General features: G+C 41.6%; 1 protein-coding gene across 1 annotated transcript; it reads left to right on the forward strand.

Annotated features, from left to right (window-relative positions):
- The first annotated feature begins 2,660 nt into the window (after window positions 1-2,660).
- Window positions 2,661-17,764, forward strand: PSMD6 (proteasome 26S subunit, non-ATPase 6). The gene is made up of 8 exons (XM_007435765.4): window positions 2,661-3,456; window positions 5,695-5,900; window positions 7,289-7,434; window positions 9,906-10,125; window positions 10,224-10,332; window positions 12,555-12,723; window positions 16,851-16,928; window positions 17,437-17,764. The coding sequence occupies exons 1-8, from the start codon at window positions 3,312-3,314 to the stop codon at window positions 17,531-17,533; spliced, it is 1,170 nt and encodes a 389-aa protein (XP_007435827.1). The 5' UTR covers window positions 2,661-3,311; the 3' UTR covers window positions 17,534-17,764.
- The last annotated feature ends 2,110 nt before the right edge of the window (window positions 17,765-19,874 follow it).

The following is a 19,874-nucleotide window of genomic DNA, read 5'->3' on the forward strand; positions in this document are numbered from 1 at the left end:
GCCTATTGCAGATTCAGTCTTCCCAGCCTGGTGCAGGTCTACAATTTTGTTTCTGGTGTCCTTCGACAGCTCTTTGGTCTTGGCCATAGTGGAGTTTGGAGTGTGACTGTTTGAGGTCGTGGACAGGTGTCTTTTATACTGATAACAAGGTCAAACAGGTGCCATTACTACAGGTAACGAGTGGAGGACAGAGGAGCCTCTTAAAGAAGTAGTTACAGGTCTGTGAGAGCCAGACATCTTGCTTGTTTGTAGGTGACCAAATACTTATTTTCCACCATGGTTTGCAAATAAATTCTTTAAAAATCAGACAATGTGATTTTCTGGATTTTCCCCCCCATTTTGTCTCTCATAGTTGAGGTATACCTATGATGAAAATTACAGGCCTCTCTCATCTTTTTAAGTGGGAGAACTTGCACAATTGGTGGCTGACTAAATACTTTTTTGCCCCACAGTAGATTAGATAACAGAGTAGATATGGATGTTGGGATGCAGGTTACATGTTTCCAGTTGTCACTGAACATGTGAAATATCAGAACAGTTCTTTACTTTAAAGGTGGCAACTATAGTCAAGGAAGCCTTTGCAGCTCTATCTGGTGCACCAATTGCACCCCTTCTGAAATCAGGAAGCCCTTCAGATAATCATTCATGCCCTAGTCACCTCAAGCCTTGACTACTGCAATGTGTTTTACATGGGGCTGCCCTTGAAAACCACTTGGAAGCTTCAACTGGTCCAGAATATAACTCTGTGGGCAGTGATAAGCATGCCTTGGTATGCCCACACAATACCCGTGCTTTGCAAGCTACACTGGCTGCTTCTGGGTATGATTCAAGATGTTGGTTATCACCTAGAAAGCCCTACATGGCATGGGGCCAGGGTGAGGAACTCTCTATCTCCCAAGGGTTCTGCCAAGCTGGTATGTTCCAGCAGTGTTGGCGTGCTCTATGTTCCTTCAATCAAAGAGTGCCATCTATCAGAACCAAGGAAGGGTGCCTGGCTTCTGGAATAAGATCCCTTCTGAAAACTGTGTGGCTCCCACTCTGTTGGCATTCAACCTGAAGGTCTGGTTGGTCTCCCAGGTTTTGAGTTAAGATGGATGGAACCCCTTGTTGGATGTGTTTTATTTATGTTCTTGCACAGAACAACTAGATCCCATCTTGTTTTGTATTACTTTAGTATGATTTATTATATTGTGAGGGGCCCAATGTTGGGCATTGCCTAAATTCAAACAAACAAATAAACAAACAAAGCAGGCATGGATAGGGTGTCAGCTAGCTGCTTTCTCTGCACCCTTAAGCTTCCAGATAATTTGTACTGAAAACAGATGCAGAGTTTTCTGTAATTTAAGGCAGAAAACCTATGAAAACTCTAGTATAAGCTCCAAAATCGACCCTAAAACCCCCAGGGATTTCCCCACCAAACTGTCAGTCTCACCCATTGGGCATCTTGATTCTCCCATTGTTATGGGTGGCCACTCATCAGCAAGAAGATGCCCAGCTTTGCTTTAAAGAATTGTAAACATCCAAAATGTTAGGAGAAACATGTGTAAGAATTAGCAAATTCAGAATAATAATGTAGTTGGATGGCAAAAAGGTATGCTGAAAAAAATTACACTATTACTTTAAGGAATTGCAACTTGTTCACTGTAACACGTGACAGCACCTGGCCAGCCCTGGCTTGAACAAGCTACATAAGGTCAGATTTGGTTAGTGTTGTGGTAGAGGACCATCGGAACATTCCAGGGGAGTGGACTAGACTGTCAAATTATCATCCTTTGGGCATATGCAAAAACAAAACTGGAGAAATCTCTAATGCTGGGAAAAGTGGAAGAAAAGAGGACAACCAGTATTAAGATGGATAGGCTCAGTTACAGTGGCTAAGAATGCACCTTTGGAAGACCTGAAGGACCTGGTTGGGGACAGATTGTCCTAGAGAAGGTCAGCAAGTGTTGAAACACACTTGATAGCACATGATCAGACTAGACTGGGAAGTCCAAAAACCTCCCAAAAGAAGGCAGTGGGAAACCACTCCCATACTGCTGCCAGGAAAACTGTATGGGTGTGTCTGCTGGAAAAGATCTCCATTTGAGGGACTTTTCTAATTTGTTCCCCCAAGGACAAGCAGCTGGAGTCTTGGCCATTGTACAAGTATATAAAAGTACATTAAAATAACCCCAGAAAAAGATCTCAAGCGGATAAATACACGTACACACATCTTCATGTGAGACTTCGCCAAAATGAGAAATCAACTGTGTGACCAGGAACAAGCCAGCATGAAAACAAACAAGAGGAGCCTTTGAATCCCTCCTTCTAAAAAAAGAAAAGAAAAAGAGAGAGTAAGGAAGTAAATAAGCAGAGGCACGCAGCCTCTTCTGCGACTCTTTTCATCGCAGATGCTGGTGATTTTACCATTTATTCAAAACAAATTCCTCACATCCCTTCTTCCTACCAGCAGGACGCACCACCCTGGCTCTAAACGCCGCCTATAAGCACTAAGGCAGCGCCATCTATCGATCTCAGCCATTGGGCAATAACGGGAGGAAGCTGTTCGTCGTTTTCACCAGGGAAGGCAGAAAAACGGGGATCTTGATAAATAACGGAACCCCGCCCGGGCGAGGGTCCACCCACCTCCAGGGAGCCACCGTGGTGGGAATTAAACTGGGCCGGGCAAAAGGGCGGAAAGGGCGCCGGAGGACGAACGGCTCCCTCCCGCTCGTGCCTTGCAGGAGCACCTTGCGGCAGGCGGTAACCTCTTCTCCCGGAGTCGGTGTAATTCAGTTTTAAAGCCGCTTGGAAGCTGAGCTCGATTTCGGCCCTTTGTGCTCAAGCCGCGTTCGTACGTCTCGAATATTGTGTCTGCTTGTCATTCAGCCTTACAAGGATTGCCCCCCTTTTAACCTCTGCCTGCCTGCGGCCGTCCGAATGGCGGCAGCTCCGCACCGGTAGCCCGAATGTATCTTATGCATAACTAAGAGTGCTGCGTGGCAAGGATTTGGGAAACGGGTAACGCAAACGGAGGAGTATTCAGCCGCAAACGACGTGCCACGCACATGGAGCGCGCTAGGCTCTATAGCCGGGGTTCGGAAGACGCGGGTCACTCCGCGGAGACTGCGGCCCTTGGTCGCGCCGAGGCGGATGCCGGAAGTGGCCTCCCGGACCGCTCCTTCCGCTTCCGGGTGGCGGGCTGAGTCACTCTATAGTCTCTTCTTCGCTGCTCGCTGCCCGCACGGTCCCCCTTCCGTGTCAACCACCGGCCGGCCTCTCTCTCTCTTTCTCTCTCTTTCTCTCTCTTTCTCTCTCCCTTTCTCGCCGGGATGCCGCTGGAAAACCTGGAAGAGGAGGGCCTCCCCAAGAACCCCGACCTCCGGATCGCGCAGCTCCGCTTCCTGCTGAGCCTGCAGCCTCAATGTCCGGACCCCGCCGTGCGCCAGGAGCTCATGGCCGCCATCCGCCAGCACGGTAAGCGGGCGGGCGGGCGGAGCCGGGCCTTTGCTCAATCCAGGAGTTCCTAGACTTCTTGCCATCACACCTCCCTTTAGGGTTATCTTCAAGGTACACACCTCCCCTAACAATCCGGACACCAAAACGAACGCAGATGAACAAGGGAAACCATACAATGAAACTCCGGGAAAGGTGGGTTTATTGTAAAAGTTCTTCACGCCTCCCCGAGAGAGGTACAGCTCACAGTCTGGGAAACCCTGGCTTAATCCCTAGGGGAGTAGGGAGTGGAGAGTTTTCTGTACAGGCTCAGAGGAATAGGAAGTTGCGTTAAGCTGAGCGTCCCTGCCAGATGACTCTCCAGTCTCTGCTTGAGCCCATCTAACGAGGGGAAGGTGCCACCCTCCTCGCTGTCTGGTCCCACGGCCAAACTTGCCGTTCTTTGTCTCAAGTCCATACCGGTTGGTTCTCCTCCCCCTGGGATCATAAGGATCAAGCCATACCCATATTCTGTGTAACATCTCTTTTGTTGTTGTTGTTCAGTCGTTAAGTCGTGTCCGACTCTTCGTGACCCCATGAACCATATTGCGCCAGGCCTTCCTGTCCTTCACTGCCTCCCTGAGTTTGCTCAGTTTCATGCTCATTGCTTCAGTGATGCTAACTAACCATCTCGTCCTCTGCCGTCCTCTTCTCCTTTGATGCCTTTGAACTGTGGTGCTGGAGAAGACTCTTAAGAGCCCCCTGGACTGCTAGGAGGTCAGAACATCTCTTTAGGTGCTTGGAAAAAAAATGTAACTGCCCCACTGCTTTTCTCAAAGCTGCTTCAGCCTTTTCTGGTAAGACTTAGGTTTCCAGTCCCCTGATAATCCTTATTGCTTTTCTCTGCACTTGGATTCTCTGAATCCTTCTCAAAATGCAACGCCCAGAACTGGACTTCATACTGCAGATGGATCTGAGCAGGGCAGAGTAGATGGCTATTCAGCTTGTGATCAACTTCCAGAACTTTTTTGCAGGGGCTATGACCAAGGCAGGTAGATTTTTCCATCCTATACTTGAGCTTTTGTTTTTTTCCTCCTAATGCATAACTTTACATTTGTCTCTAAATGCATTATTTTGTTTTCAACACATTTCTTTAACAAATGATCATTTTGAATGTTCTTCCTCTTTTAGATCCAATTTTATTGCTTACCTCATTGTTTTCCTTCCTAACAAAACAATGTTCATGGACACTTATTATGTGTCAATTACCCTTCTGGCTAGCTTTCGACATTAAGTGTCAGCAGTGATTATTTATTACATTAATTCCATCACTCTCTGTAAAGCTGTTGAATACTTATTACTCAGGTAGTTAGGTAAATAGATAGATATTGCAGCAAGTAATTCATCTATATAATTATCTCCTCTGCTATCTTTGAGATTATTGCTTTCTTTTCTTGATATTTGTCTTCTGCTCTTCCACACTTGCATCTTGAGGAAACTCTATTGTGTTTTATTCCTTTGCTCTAAATATTATTATTCAGCTAACTTTATTTTATGGGAATTGTTCTCCTGTTCATGTGGGATATGAAAAGTCTATTCTGAGGGATATTATGTATGGTACAGGTAGTCCTTGAATTACAACTATTCATTCAGTGGCCGTTCGAAGTTATGACAGTGCTGAAAAAATGGACTTATGACTGGTCTCTGAAGTTACAGCCATTGCAGTGCCCCTGCAGTCAGGTGATCAAAATTCTGGGGCTTGGCAATGTGCCCACACTTATGACAACAAGGGCGCTTCAGTTCCCCTCACCTGCCTGTCTTCTCCCCCATCTCTGTCTTTTTGGCTGCTTGGGATATGCGCGGTGAGTGCGGCAGGGAAGCGGAGCCTAGTCTTCTGAAGAGATCTTGCCAGGCCTGGCTGGGGAGGAGGCAGCGTGACAGCAAGGCATGTCGCTCTCTGTTGCTGGGTGAAGCAGGAGAGCCAGTAGCGACTCCCCAAGCAAAGGTGGAAACTATGTGGGAGGTGCTGTTTGGGGTGGTGGCAGAACTGGAGGGAGCAAAGTGGTATCTTCCCCTTATTTTGACAGCAAACCTGTGGAGTGTATAGTCACAATCACCTAAACAAATATTTGAAGTATCTCAGTCTGATCAGTGCATTCCACTGGTCCTTCGCAGCAACCGGATGCAATTATTATTTCATACCCTTTTATGTTTTTGTTACTCTTGTTCTCGTTGAAGATACGATTTTATTGTATCTTTTCTGGTGATTTTTTTTTTCAGATATGGCCCCATATTATGAAAGCCTCTGCAAATCCCTTGACTGGCAGGTAGATACAGATTTATTGAATAAGATGAAGAAAGCAAATGAGGAAGAGTTGAAACGCCTGGATGATGAATTGGAAGATGCAGAGAAGAACCTGGGAGAAAGTGAAATCCGTGATGCCATGATGGCCAAAGCTGAGTATCTTTGTCGAATTGGGGACAAGGTAAGTGACCTGTTCAGGTTTCACAACTTGCCGCATGACTTAAACCCCAGTATTCCTTTAATGATGTCCATATTGAAAGTGAGTACACAACTGCCTTGAAACTGAGGAGCATACATGGCTTTTGAATGCTCTGCTGGGGCCACATTCCAAAAACTAATATACTAGAACAAAAGCTAATGTTGATTTGTTTTACATTTAATTAAAGCTAAATTAGTACGATTAGTCTCTAATCCAATATTTCATTATTTTCTTCAGTCACATTAAAAATTACTATTTGGTAATGCTGCCTAGTGGTTTCTGGGGACCATACCCAGGGTTGTCTGGCTATATCTAATTCCAAACAAACTTGCGTATGATGCTTTCAGAAGCTGCTATTGTATATGGGAATGATAACAATGTGAAAGGAGCTATAAAATAGGGTGAAATGACTTAGGGTTGTCCTGTGAAGCTCTGTGAGAATGTCTGTGTGTCAGATTGCATCTTCCCATAGATGCACACTGGGGTTGCTGAGAATTGGAGTTCAATCAGTCTGGAAGGCTACAGATTCCCTATCCCTTTGCTAAGAGTTTTGTTTCATTTTTGTCTTCATTTTGTTTTAACTAGATTGTTATTTTAAATGTCAGGTTTGGAGGAATTTGGAAGCCTTCTGGTGTAGAGTAAGGTAGAAATGCAGTAATAAGTAAAACGTAATGATAGCTATGTATATATTTTTTCCTTTTCCTTTTTTTACTGCATTCCTGTGGGTGAAGAGAGACCATTAATGCTATATAAATGGGAAATAACCAGAAATGCAATGATCTGTCTGGGATGCTTTAAGTTGGATTCCTCTACTGAGGAAGGGATTGGGCTCTTTAGTCTAAGCAGCTCTTTCTGATTCTGTGATGTGTCTGGTGTTGCAGAAATGCATGTCACAGTTCCCCAGATCACAGTCTTGTTGTCCATCTACGGGCCTACTAAGTGGGTAAATAACTTTTGACTTGGCCCAAGAACCACTTGTTTTCTTGTGCTAGCCACTGAATCTTCTTTTCTTTCAAGTCCTTTCTGCTTGCCTTATGTTCTATTACACTCTGGAGAAGGAAATTTCTGCCTGCTTTAGAGCTAAGTGCAACTTTTGTTATGTGGCTCTGTACCTCCCTTCTGAAATTGGTGGGGGATAATGCTAGTAAGTGAGCTACTGGAAGTCTGACCTTTACTCAAGATATTAGCAGAAGAATTGAATTGGAGAATTGTTCTTTGAAGTTTACTGTGAAGGTGTTGATCAGTGACTGTACCTCTGTGGCAGTATAACACTTGATTTAAGATGTTTGGTGGTGTCCCTAGGGTAAGCTGTATTTGATATGAAGTCATGCGTATCTGTCCTGTCTGTCCTTACCACGCTCTTTCTTTAGGAAGCTGCTCTAACTGCCTTTCGGAAGACATATGACAAAACTGTTGCTCTAGGACATCGGCTGGATATTGTGTTCTACTTGTTGCGAATCGGCCTGTTTTATATGGACAACGACCTTATTACACGGAACACTGAAAAGGCCAAAAGGTATCTTTTCTGTTAGAATGAAAGAATCTGGAGAAACTATATCTAAGGCATTGGTGGAATTTTGAACATAATTGTAAAGATAGTCTGATTGCAAGCGAATGGTTCTTTATGTCACCCAAAGGCTGACATTCAGAAATGCTAAATCAATGAAAAAATGTCAGAAATGCTGAAAAATGCAACTATATCTTTTAAAATGAAGATTTGGGGAAAAAATGAAATATGTAGTTAGGAAGGGTAACATTACTTTTAAAAACTGAAGTGCATTTTGTACCTGAAAAGTGCTATTTTATGGTTTCATGAAATATACAGTGGGGCAAAAAAGTATTTAGTCAGCCACCAATTGTGCAAGTTCTCCCATTTAAAAAGATGAGAGAGGCCTGTAATTTTCATCATAGGTATACCTCAACTATGAGAGACAAAATGGGGGAAAAAATCCAGAAAATCACATTGTCTGATTTTTAAAGAATTTATTTGCAAATCATGGTGGAAAATAAGTATTTGGTCACCTACAAACAAGCAAGATGTCTGGCTCTCACAGACCTGTAACTACTTCTTTAAGAGGCTCCTCTGTCCTCCACTCGTTACCTGTAGTAATGGCACCTGTTTGACCTTGTTATCAGTATAAAAGACACCTGTCCACAACCTCAAACAGTCACACTCCAAGCTCTACTATGGCCAAGAGTAAAGAGCTGTTGAAGGACACCAGAAACAAAATTGTAGACCTGCACCAGGCTGGGAAGACTGAATCTGCAATAGGCAAGCAGCTTGGTGTGAAGAAATCAACTGTGGGAGCAATAATTAGAAAATGGAAGACATACAAGACCACTGATAACCTCCCTCGATCTGGGTCTCCAGGCAAGATCTTACCCTGTGGGGTCAAAATGATCACAAGAATGGTGAGCAAAAATCCCAGAACCACACGGGGGGATCTAGTGAATGACCTGCAGAGAGCTGGGACCAAAGTAACAAAGGCTACCATCAGTAACACACTACGCCGCCAGGGACTCAAATCCTGCAATGCCAGATGTGTCCCCCTGCTTAAGCTAGTACATGTCCGGGCCCGTCTGAAGTTTGCTAGAGAGCATTTGGATGATCCAGAAGAGGATTGGGAGAATGTCATATGGTCAGATGAAACCAAAGTAGAACATTTTGGTCTAAACCCAACTCGTCGTGTTTGGAGGAGAGAGAATGCTGAGTTGCATCCAAAGAACACCATACCTACTGTGAAGCATGGGGGTGAAAACATCATGCTTTGGGGCTGTTTTTCTGCAAAGGGACCAGGACGACTGATCCGTGTAAAGGAAAGAATGAATGGGGCCATGTATCATGAGATTTTGAGTGAACACCTCCTTCCATCAGCAAGGGCATTGAAGATGAAACGTGGCTGGGTCTTTCAGCATGACAATGATCCCAAACACACCGCCCGGGCAACGAAGGAGTGGCTTCGTAAGAAGCATTTCAAGGTCCTGGAGTGGCCTAGCCAGTCTCCAGATCTCAACCCCATGGAAAACCTTTGGAGGGAGTTGAAAGTCTGTGTTGCCCAGCGACAGCCCCAAAACATCACTGCTCTAGAGGAGATCTGCATGGAGGAATGGGCCACAATACCAGCAACAGTGTGTGAAAACCTTGTGAAGACTTACAGAAAACGTTTGACCTCTGTCATTGCCAACAAAGGATATATAACAAAGTATTGAGATGAACTTTTGATATTGACCAAATACTTATTTTCCACCATGGTTTGCAAATAAATTCTTTAAAAATCAGACAATGTGATTTTCTGGATTTTTTCCCCCATTTTGTCTCTCATAGTTGAGGTATACCTATGATGAAAATTACAGGCCTCTCTCATCTTTTTAAGTGGGAGAACTTGCACAATTGGTGGCTGACTAAATACTTTTTTGCCCCACTGTATTTTGTTCATTTTTAATTGAACATAATATAACCACTAATAGATATGTACAAGTTGTTTCACCCTCACGTGTAATTATGTTGTTTTAAAATATTCATGAAGTATTTTATTGTTTTGGCAGTGATACTTTTTCATTAATAATCCCCCTGCCCCATTTTTCCTATTCTGGAAAAAGCTTTGAAAAAGTCTGCTTTTAACTCTGATTGGATCATGCTTGCATGGCGTGCCATTATAGCTTACAGGTCATCCTTTGGTTGGCAAGTGAAGCAGAAATTGGTTGCTCTGTTGTCCTTGCTAAAAGCACAGGTTGGCTGTCTGAGACAGAAGGGTTTAGATTGGGAGCTTGTTATTGAATGAATGTGCACTTTCACTCTGAGTAGAAGCAAAACAATTGTATGCCCAAACACAAAGGTTATATATGCATCATATTTTGTGCAGCAGAATTGTACATGTATCTTGTCCATTTATTTAGCTAGTAACTTTACGGTATTTCAGGTGTAACATAGTGGTTCCACGCGGCTGAGGACTGCACATTAAAGGGTATTTCTGTTTTCTTTGAAAGTCTTATAGAAGAAGGAGGAGACTGGGATCGGCGGAATCGGCTCAAGGTCTACCAAGGCCTTTACTGTGTGGCCATTCGGGACTTCAAGCAGGCAGCAGAACTTTTCCTGGATACAGTGTCAACATTTACATCTTACGAACTTATGGATTACAAGACCTTTGTAACATACACAGTTTACGTCAGCATGATTGCATTAGATAGACCTGACCTAAGAGAGAAGGTAGGTCAAGCTGTTACTTGCATAGAGTAGTCATAGAACTTGTGTTTCTTCATTGCTCTCCTCTGATTTCTACTCCCCTTTTCTTTGATCTGCTTTAGGTTATTAAAGGAGCTGAGATTCTGGAAGTGTTGCACAGTTTACCCAAAGTGCGGCAATATCTTTTTTCACTCTATGAATGTCGGTATTCCGTTTTCTTCCAGTCTTTGGGTAAGAAATAGTTTTGCTTTATGAATAACATGCTGAGTGCTCTGATGCTTGCCTCTCTTCTTTGAAGGCTAGCACTCTAAAACTCTGTAAACCATTCCCAACTGTGTGTGGCGGAAATGAATGTGAGGTTTCTTACAAAAATGAGCGGAAGCTATTTGCAGGTGTGGCCACTCACCTTCACATGCCAGTGGACACGGAAAACAAAGATGGCAGGACATGCTTCATGAGAATGGGAGTAATGTCAGTGGGATTTGATATTGGTTTTCAGAAGGGATATGCTTCTAGAATAGATACAGTGGGGCAAAAAAGTATTTAGTCAACCACCAATTGTGCAAGTTCTCCCACTTAAAAAGATGAGAGAGGCCTGTAATTTTCATCATAGGTATACCTCAACTATGAGAGACAAAATGGGGGGGGGAAATCCAGAAAATCACATTGTCTGATTTTTAAAGAATTTATTTGCAAACCATGGTGGAAAATAAGTATTTGGTCAATATCAAAAGTTCATCTCAATACTTTGTTATATATCCTTTGTTGGCAATGACAGAGGTCAAACGTTTTCTGTAAGTCTTCACAAGGTTTTCACACACTGTTGCTGGTATTGTGGCCCATTCCTCCATGCAGATCTCCTCTAGAGCAGTGATGTTTTGGGGCTGTCGCTGGGCAACACAGACTTTCAACTCCCTCCAAAGGTTTTCCATGGGGTTGAGATCTGGAGACTGGCTAGGCCACTCCAGGACCTTGAAATGCTTCTTACGAAGCCACTCCTTCGTTGCCCGGGCGGTGTGTTTGGGATCATTGTCATGCTGAAAGACCCAGCCACGTTTCATCTTCAATGCCCTTGCTGATGGAAGGAGGTGTTCACTCAAAATCTCACGATACATGGCCCCATTCATTCTTTCCTTTACACGGATCAGTCGTCCTGGTCCCTTTGCAGAAAAGCAGCCCCAAAGCATGATGTTTCCAGCCCCATGCTTCACAGTAGGTATGGTGTTCTTTGGATGCAACTCAGCATTCTCTCTCCTCCAAACACGACGAGTTGGGTTTAGACCAAAACGTTCTACTTTGGTTTCATCTGGCAATATGACATTCTCCCAATCCTCTTCTGGATCATCCAAATGCTCTCTAGCAAACTTCAGATGGGCCCGGACATGTACTGGCTTAAGCAGGGGGACACGTCTGGCACTGCAGGATTTGAGTCCCTGGCGGCGTAGTGTGTTACTGATGGTAGCCTTTGTTACTTTGGTCCCAGCTCTCTGCAGGTCATTCACTAGATCCCCCCGTGTGGTTCTGGGATTTTTGCTCACCGTTCTTGTGATCATTTTGACCCCACGGGGTGAGATCTTGCGTGGAGCCCCAGATCAAGGGAGATTATCAGTGGTCTTGTATGTCTTCCATTTTCTAATTATTGCTCCCACAGTTGATTTCTTCACACCAAGCTGCTTGCCTATTGCAGATTCAGTCTTCCCAGCCTGGTGCAGGTCTACAATTTTGTTTCTGGTGTCCTTCAACAGCTCTTTGGTCTTGGCCATAGTGGAGTTTGGAGTGTGACTCTTTGAGGTTGTGGACAGGTGTCTTTTATACTGATAAGGTCAAACAGGTGCCATTACTACAGGTAACGAGTGGAGGACAGAGGAGCCTCTTAAAGAAGTAGTTACAGGTCTGTGAGAGCCAGACATCTTGCTTGTTTGTAGGTGACCAAATACTTATTTTCCACCATGATTTGCAAATAAATTCTTTAAAAATCAGACAATGTGATTTTCTGGATTTCCCCCCCCATTTTGTCTCTCATAGTTGAGGTATACCTATGATGAAAATTACAGGCCTCTCTCATCTTTTTAAGTGGGAGAACTTGCACAATTGGTGGCTGACTAAATACTTTTTTGCCCCACTGTAGATGTATCCTTTTTTTGAGGATGCTGGGCATGAAAGAACTTTTGAGACTTTTCTTTTCTTTTCAAGAAATTGGCATAATTTCATCTAGAAAATTCTACAAAGTGGCTCAAGTCTCATGCAATAATAGAAATATTTAGTTTGGGAAATTTTGATCATTTTAATATTATTTTCTAAAAATGTGGAGGTCAGTAAGCACCGGTGATGTTGCAGGTGCTGCATTATTGACCTTCATGCTAAATGATCCTTGAGGGTAATGTTAAATCACATTTGCAGGCAACAACTTCTGTAAAGCGTTGCCACCTTTACACGTTGTATTTCCATTTCAGCCACTGTAGAGCAAGAGATGAAAAAAGATTGGCTGTTCGCACCACATTATCGTTATTATGTTCGGGAAATGAGAATCCATGCCTACAGTCAGCTCCTAGAATCGTATCGGTCACTTACACTTGGGTACATGGCAGATGCTTTTGGAGTTTGTGTAGAGTTCATAGATCAGTAAGTATCATTTAAAAATATTCAGATCTACATTTTATGGTAATTCCATGCTGACGTAGAAGATAGCAATCAATTTCTTTTTAAATTCTAAATAGTTAGGATTAATGTAATTTTGAAAGATTAGTCCAAGAGGTACATAATGAAGATGCCAAAGTTACTTTCAGCGGATGGATTCTGTCATTGGTGGCATGCGGTTCTTTTTACTGATCCAGCCAGTCCTTCAGTGCCTGGTGTCATAATATAGGGTCATTTTCAAAAGAAACATCATTGAAATGTAACTTCATTAAGAAGTTATGGAAAAGAGAAAGACCTGTTCCATTTTTAATAACACAAATCTGTGGCAGGACATTTCTTCTCTGTGGCTTTTGTTTGACATACAGTACATTTTCAAGGAGGGCAGGAATGAGAAGTTCCAACATGTGATAAATAAATATAGTGCCATCAGTTATGACAATGGAATGCAACCATGGAAAAAATAAAAGTAAGGATTGGCATTAGCCAGAGGAGAGGGTAATCTAGAAATGTAACTCTTTAGGGAATCTAGAAATGTAACTGTTTAGGGAATATTGAAAAGTATATTTATGAAAGCTAGTAGCTACATGTTGAATCTGAGCCCCTGGCCAGTTAGACCCAGGAAGAGGAAACTTAAGGTCTCCAGCAAAAGCAATTATTTAAATTTCTGGCCTTCTTGTTAACTTACTGGTGGGCAGCGTTTGATGGACCAGCTCAAACTCTGCTTCCCAAGTTCAGAAAGCTGGTGGAGATGGGGGTAGTTATTCTTTATGAGTAGGAATAGAAGTGATTTATTTCCCTTAATTTGGGGGCAAAAAAGAAAAATCCCAAGCAGTTGGCCATGGGTCATGCACCCCTGCAATAATTAATGCTTTCTGGACAGATTACAAACTAAACACTATAAAATAATGAATTAGATAACTAAGTAGATATTAAAGAAATCTAAAGCCACTATCCCAGTTTTAATGTGGACACTTAAAATCTAATGTGTTTTTGCAAAAAGAAGAGTCCCAATAGTATTTAAATAAAGGTTGTGATCTGCTATTTTCTAAAAGCTATGGGTGAAGCAGAACCCAGTCACCTCTTTGTAAGAAGATGAGTCCCAATTTGGGTTATGGGAAACCATCTCCCGTTTTTTTAAGATCAGGGCTTTTCACTGACTTTGGATTTGGGAGAGTTGTCCCAAAGACATAGTGACTATGATGATTGATCTGTGTTTTGAGTTCATTGAAGGCAAACATTTCATTGTTGTACAAAATAAAGAGTGCTATTAGAATCATAAATTTTTAAGCTAACTAGGTGGGATATACAGTGCTGTGCAAAAGTTTTAGTCAGATGTGAAAAAATGCTGTAAAGTAAGAATGCTTTTAAAAATATATATTATAATTGTTTATGTTTATCAATTTACAAAATGCAAAATGAGTGAACAGAAGAGAAATCCAAATCAAATCAATATTTGGTATGACCACCCTTTGCCTTCAAAACAGTATCAATTCTTCTAGGTACACTTGCACACAGGTTTTGAAGGAACTCAGCAGATAGGTTGTTCCAAACATCTTGGAGAACTAACCACAGATCTCCTGTGGATGTAGGCTGCCTCGAATCCTTCTGTTTCTTCATATAATCCCAGACAGACTCAATGATGTTGAGATCAGGGCTCTGTGGGGGCCAAGCCATCACTTCCAGGACTCCTTGTTCTTCTTTACACTGAAGATAGTTCTTAATGACATTGGCTGTATGTTTGGGTCATTGTCTTGCTGCAGAATAAATTTGGGGCCAATCACATGCCTCCCTGATGGTATGGCATGATGGATAAGTATCTGCCTGTATTTCTCAGCATTGAGGACACCATTGATTCTGACCAAATCTCCAACTCCATTTGTAGAAATGCAGCCCCAAACTTGCAAGGAACGTCCACCATGCTTCACTCTTGCCTGCAGACACTCATTATTGTACCAGTCTCCAGTCCTTCGGTGAACAAACTGCCTCTTGCTACAGCCAAAGATTTCAAATTTTGACTCATCAGTTCAGAGCACTTTTTTCTGCACCCCAGTTCCTATGTTTTCGTGCATAGTTGAGTTGCTTAGCCTTGTTTCCATGTTGGAGGTATGGCTTTTTGGCCACAGTTCTTCCAAGAAGACCACTTCTGGGCAGACTTCTCCAGACAGTAGAGGGGTGTACCTGGGTCCCACTGGTTTCTGCCAGTTCTGTGCTGATGGCACTGCTGGACACCTTCTGATGTCAAAGGGAAGCAAGCATGATGTGTCTTCCATCTGCTGCATTAATTTTCCTTGGCAACCACTGCATCTACAGTCCTCAGCGTTGCCCGTTTCTTTGTGCTTCTTCAAAAGAGCTGCAACAGCACATCTTGAAACCCCAGTCTGCTTTGAAATTTTTGCCTGGGAGAGACCTTGCTGATGCAGTATAACTACCTCGTGTCTTGTTGCTGTGCTCAGTCTTGCCATGGTGTATGACTTGTGACATGAAACTGTCTTCCACAACCTCACCTTAGTAACAGAGTTTGGCTGTTCCTCGCCCAGTTTTAAGCCTCCTACACAGCTGTTTCTGTTTCAGTTAATGACTGTTTCAACCTACATATGAAATTGATGTTCATTAGCACCTGATTGGTATAATTGGTTAATCATACACGTGACTCTAATCCTACAAGATCCCTGACTTGTACAAGTGTACAAAGTGTGCAAGTGTAAGAATTGATGCTGGTTTGAAGCCAAAGGGTAGTCACACCAAATATTGGTTTGATTTAGATTTCTCTTCTGTTTGCTTACTGCATTTTGTAAATTGATAAACATAAACAATTACAATATATATTTTTGAAAGCATTCTTACTTTACAGCATTTTTTCAAACCTGCTTAAAACTTTTGCAGAGTACTGTATGAGCTGATTCTTCATTGATTTAAGTGTTTTGGATTTGATTGCATTCACAGTTGGTGTAGAAAGGGAGGAGATAAATATAAGGCCATGAAAATTGATTGTCTCCAATTCTGTTACTGTATAGAGGAGTTTGCAAAGGGTGATAAACTAGATATTTTCAGCATACTAAGAATAGCAAGCTGATTAACAAAGTAGATAGGACCCTATTGTTTCAGTATTAACCAAAGCCCTCAGGGGCTCTGCTGTAGCCTGTGAGTCAGAAGATACTGCTTGATAACTTGGTAGCTCAAGAGGAAATTTATATACTTGTTGGAGAAAGGGATGTGTGTGTGAGACTAACCAGAGGAGCTGAGATTACCTAGATAACCAGAACTGTCCTCTAACAATAGTATTTGTAGTACAGTATCTTATTTTGTAGGATAAGAGCAGGGATATCTTGACCATCTATTCAAATTACAGCTTCTCTCAACTGCTACAATATGCTGCATAGGGAGGGTCTGATAAGAGATTGCTTTGATGTCTGTTTTGGTAATCAAGGGCTATAGGAATATGTACAGCGTACTCTGCAGTAATTGTTCTGGCTGCATTTAAGCTTCTGGACCCAGATCAGATACTGCTTTTCATTGGTTAGCATCATCCTATTGTTATCAGATGAAGACCTACTGGTATGTTCCTTGATTATGGAAAATAAAATCAAGGTTAAAAGCCATTGCTGATAATGTATTGGTGTTGCATGCTGTTGTATTTGTTACTGTGCCATGCACCACCAGTAGTGGTCATTGGAGCCATTTGTTTTAGAAGTGTAGGTAACATTCACAGGCTAAAAAGCAAAAACCGAACAGAGACTATGTGCTGCCACTAAGCAATTTTCATTCCCATGTGGTTTGCTAATTGCAGGTCTTAAGTTTCAAAGCTATAAACAATCAGCAGAACAGCATTTAATTATGCCCTAGCTACAGCTTTGAACATTTTCTGACATGTCTTTGAGGAAGAGACTGTTGGGTGCATCGTGCTAACATTGGCTGCAGTAGGTCACTATGGCAGGCTTGGTCTCTCCTCCCAGTCTTTCTAAAAAGAAGAGGTAAGGTTTAGACTGGGCCTAAAATGTCAGGCATTTTAGCTGTGTGCTGTTACAAAGGGACTTTACAGTAAAGGGACTTTACCATCTTAAGATGGTGCCCTGAAATCAACAATGAAGGATCTTTTTTTTTTCCCCAAACAGGGAACTTTCAAGATTTATTGCTGCTGGGAGACTACATTGCAAAATTGACAAAGTCAATGAAATAGTAGAAACCAACAGGTAGCTGTCAAGCTTCTTACTGAATATTGTTTAAGGCAATGGCATTATTTGGATAATAATAGTAATTATTAATAATTGTAATAGTAACATTACAAGATTTGCAGACTGTAAGTTGCTGTCCTGCCAAATGTATTGCTGATATGCTCTTTCTATTTTACATTGGTGAGTATGAGCTGAAATGATAGCTTGATCAAAGCCATATTGCCCCCCCCCCGGCCAAATTAACTTCCTCTCTTCATAAGCGTTTTAGTAATCAGCCCATCTGCCATTGGGGACCCTGGGGGTGTGTTCTACCTTCAATTACTTTCTCACCTGGGCCAAATTTCAAATAAACATATAGCCCCAAACACCCTTGCTTTCTCCTGGTTATATCTTGTAAGGGAAAACTGGTAGTGGTAAATACAGTGCTTTACAAGACTCTTATTCATAGACTTCTTAGAATCACAGTTTGAAAGCCAACTGGTGTTTGAACAATCTCTCAATAATTTTTTTTTCCCCCCATTTGTAGGCCTGACAGCAAAAACTGGCAGTATCAAGAAACCATCAAAAAAGGAGATTTGTTGTTAAACCGAGTGCAGAAGCTTTCTAGAGTAATTAATATGTAAATTTTAGAAGTAAAACAAAAAGGGAATGTATCATTCAGTCAGAACCATTCTGGAAATAATTATCACTATATTATATACCTTGTACTGTAGCTAAGGAAATGTAACCATGGTCTAGTTAGGGCTTTTGCAGTCTATTTCTTTGTGTAAACAATTGAATTATATGAATATTCATGTTTTTCTGATCATTGTCATTTATTAAATGTACAGTGCGGTTGACTGTTTTGTTCCTGAGTTACGAAGTTTAATTTAATTTAAAGCTTAGTACTAGTTTTTGTTACCAGAGGCTGAGCTGGTTGTAGCCTTTGCTTTTTGAATGAGAATGCAAGTCTCATCTTTCACAGCTTTTCTTACTAGTCCAACAAGGTGCAATGGAAAGAGGACCAGCAGGGCACTCGTGTTATTTGGCAAGTGGGGTACAGCATTGTGATTAGTAATTATTGTTATGCTCCATTAATTTTTCAGATAAAGATACTAAAATTCGTAGGCCTCATCTAGGAACAGTCATTTATTCAAGTCAACATTATGCTAGGTGATAAAAGGAAATAATTTATCTGTTCTGAAATATTTGCTTTATTGGATGAGCCCAAATTGTAACATGAGAAAGATTGTTTTTCCTTAGCCAACTTCATACCATATGTAGTCTTAGGTATGTGCATTTTTTTAAAGATCTGGAATCACATTTTTCATTACACTGCCTTTTTTCAGTAAAGAGAAATCTTTCATTGCTCCTTTTTGTGTTAAATACAACCACCATTATATTCCTAATTCCATATTGTTTATGAACAAATAAAAAAGCACAACTCTCGTATCCTTGGTGACACCACTACCCATTTTTTCCATTTATTTTGTACTGGAATTACAGGTTTGTAAGGCCTTTCCTTATTGCTCAGGAATCTTGGAGAAGTGCTTTGGACTTGAACATTGTATGACATTGTGTAATCAAGTCCTGCTTCTCATACTCTAGTTAAGTGAGAAGCTGTCAGGAATTTTCTGTATCAGTTTTATTTGCATTCAAGGAAACAGGCCAAGCACAGAGCTGGGGTTATTGGCAGACAACTATATGACCTTTACAAATGTATACACCCTATTTGCATAAGAATATGTTGGCTACCTTACAGGCGTGCATCACTAACCAGAAGGGCATTGAGATCTCTTGGATAAGTAACTTTTCAGTCCTGGTGTATTCTGGTAGGATCAACCAGCAAAACTCTACATGGCCAGTAAGTTGACTTAGAACTAGGCAGCAACATTCAAGCATCTGATGAAATGATTCGGCATCCATTCTTTGGATTTCTTTGCAATACCTAGAAATGTATAAGGGAAGTCCTTCATGTCCTGACATCCCTGCCTGAAGGCAGTAGATATAGATGTCCTAACAAGTCAGTGTGATACACTTTTGATACATGCATTTCCTCCATTATGATCAGTTTTATAGGTAATCCAGAAAATCTTAACAGGCATTGGCAGATGTGATTCTTGTAGCTTTTGGATTTTATCAGTTTGATCATTCAGAAGATTAAGTAGATACATGTTATTTTGGCCAGAGCTGTTCCAGCTTTTTGTGGGGTTTGAACAGCAATGATTGTTACTGCCATACTCAAGAACCTTTGAACTGTTCAGAATTTGGATAGAATTACATTTCTTTATGCTAGTGTTTGGGCAGTTTCTAGGAAAAATGTCCACATGTTATGGAGGTTCTTCAAGAGACCATGTTAAGTGGGTTGAGTCCCAATATCAACAGCAGGTGGCAGCATCACGTATCAGAGATTCACATGTTCACAAGTTGCTTAAAGAAAAAAAGATCCACTAGCTTCTGAAAAAATCTCTGGGTTCCTGAAAATCATGATTTTTGAGATGATATTCCTAGTGATTATCAAACTAGACAAATAGTTGAGATGGAAGAAGGATCAGATTTATACTTCATATGGTCTATCGAATTATTTAAAACTATTCAGTCTTTTTAATCAAATAGGGAAAAAAACTTTTTGTTGTTCCCTATACATCTAGAAGGAACTGACCATTAAAATAATGCTTTACTTTCCCCTAAATTGGATAAAGTCTCCAGGTAGTTTAAGAACTGCATTATTGTGACCTATAGCTATTTGAAGGCAGGGTATTTCAGTGTTACAGTGCATTTGCAAAGGATCCCACAGCGGCCTTTAGGTGCAATGTTTTTATAGAAGAGACGATGAAGGTATCTGGACTTCTGTGTATCCTAATGAAGTATTACAAACTTAATTTCTGTAGATGTTGCCTTTGGTGAAATGTTACAGGGAGAGTTTGCCTGTAATAAAGACAACATAATGAGTAACCTTCAGGTTACATTTGGCCTGAGGCTTTG

Source organism: Python bivittatus, unplaced genomic scaffold (assembly GCF_059951505.1).
Source record: "Python bivittatus isolate LINGU-HERP-01145 unplaced genomic scaffold, Pbiv_v1 ctg000080_np1212, whole genome shotgun sequence".
Taxonomy (NCBI): domain Eukaryota; kingdom Metazoa; phylum Chordata; class Lepidosauria; order Squamata; family Pythonidae; genus Python; species Python bivittatus.

Bases quoted from the DNA above. Each gene is read 5' to 3' on its own strand.
- PSMD6 (XM_007435765.4), top strand. From the start codon at position 3,312: ATGCCGCTGGAAAACCTGGAAGAGGAGGGCCTCCCCAAGAACCCCGAC. The intron at 7,435-9,905 runs GTATCTTTTCTG...TTTCTTTGAAAG, and splicing joins AACACTGAAAAGGCCAAAAG to TCTTATAGAAGAAGGAGGAG. The intron at 10,333-12,554 runs GTAAGAAATAGT...TTTCCATTTCAG, and splicing joins CGTTTTCTTCCAGTCTTTGG to CCACTGTAGAGCAAGAGATG.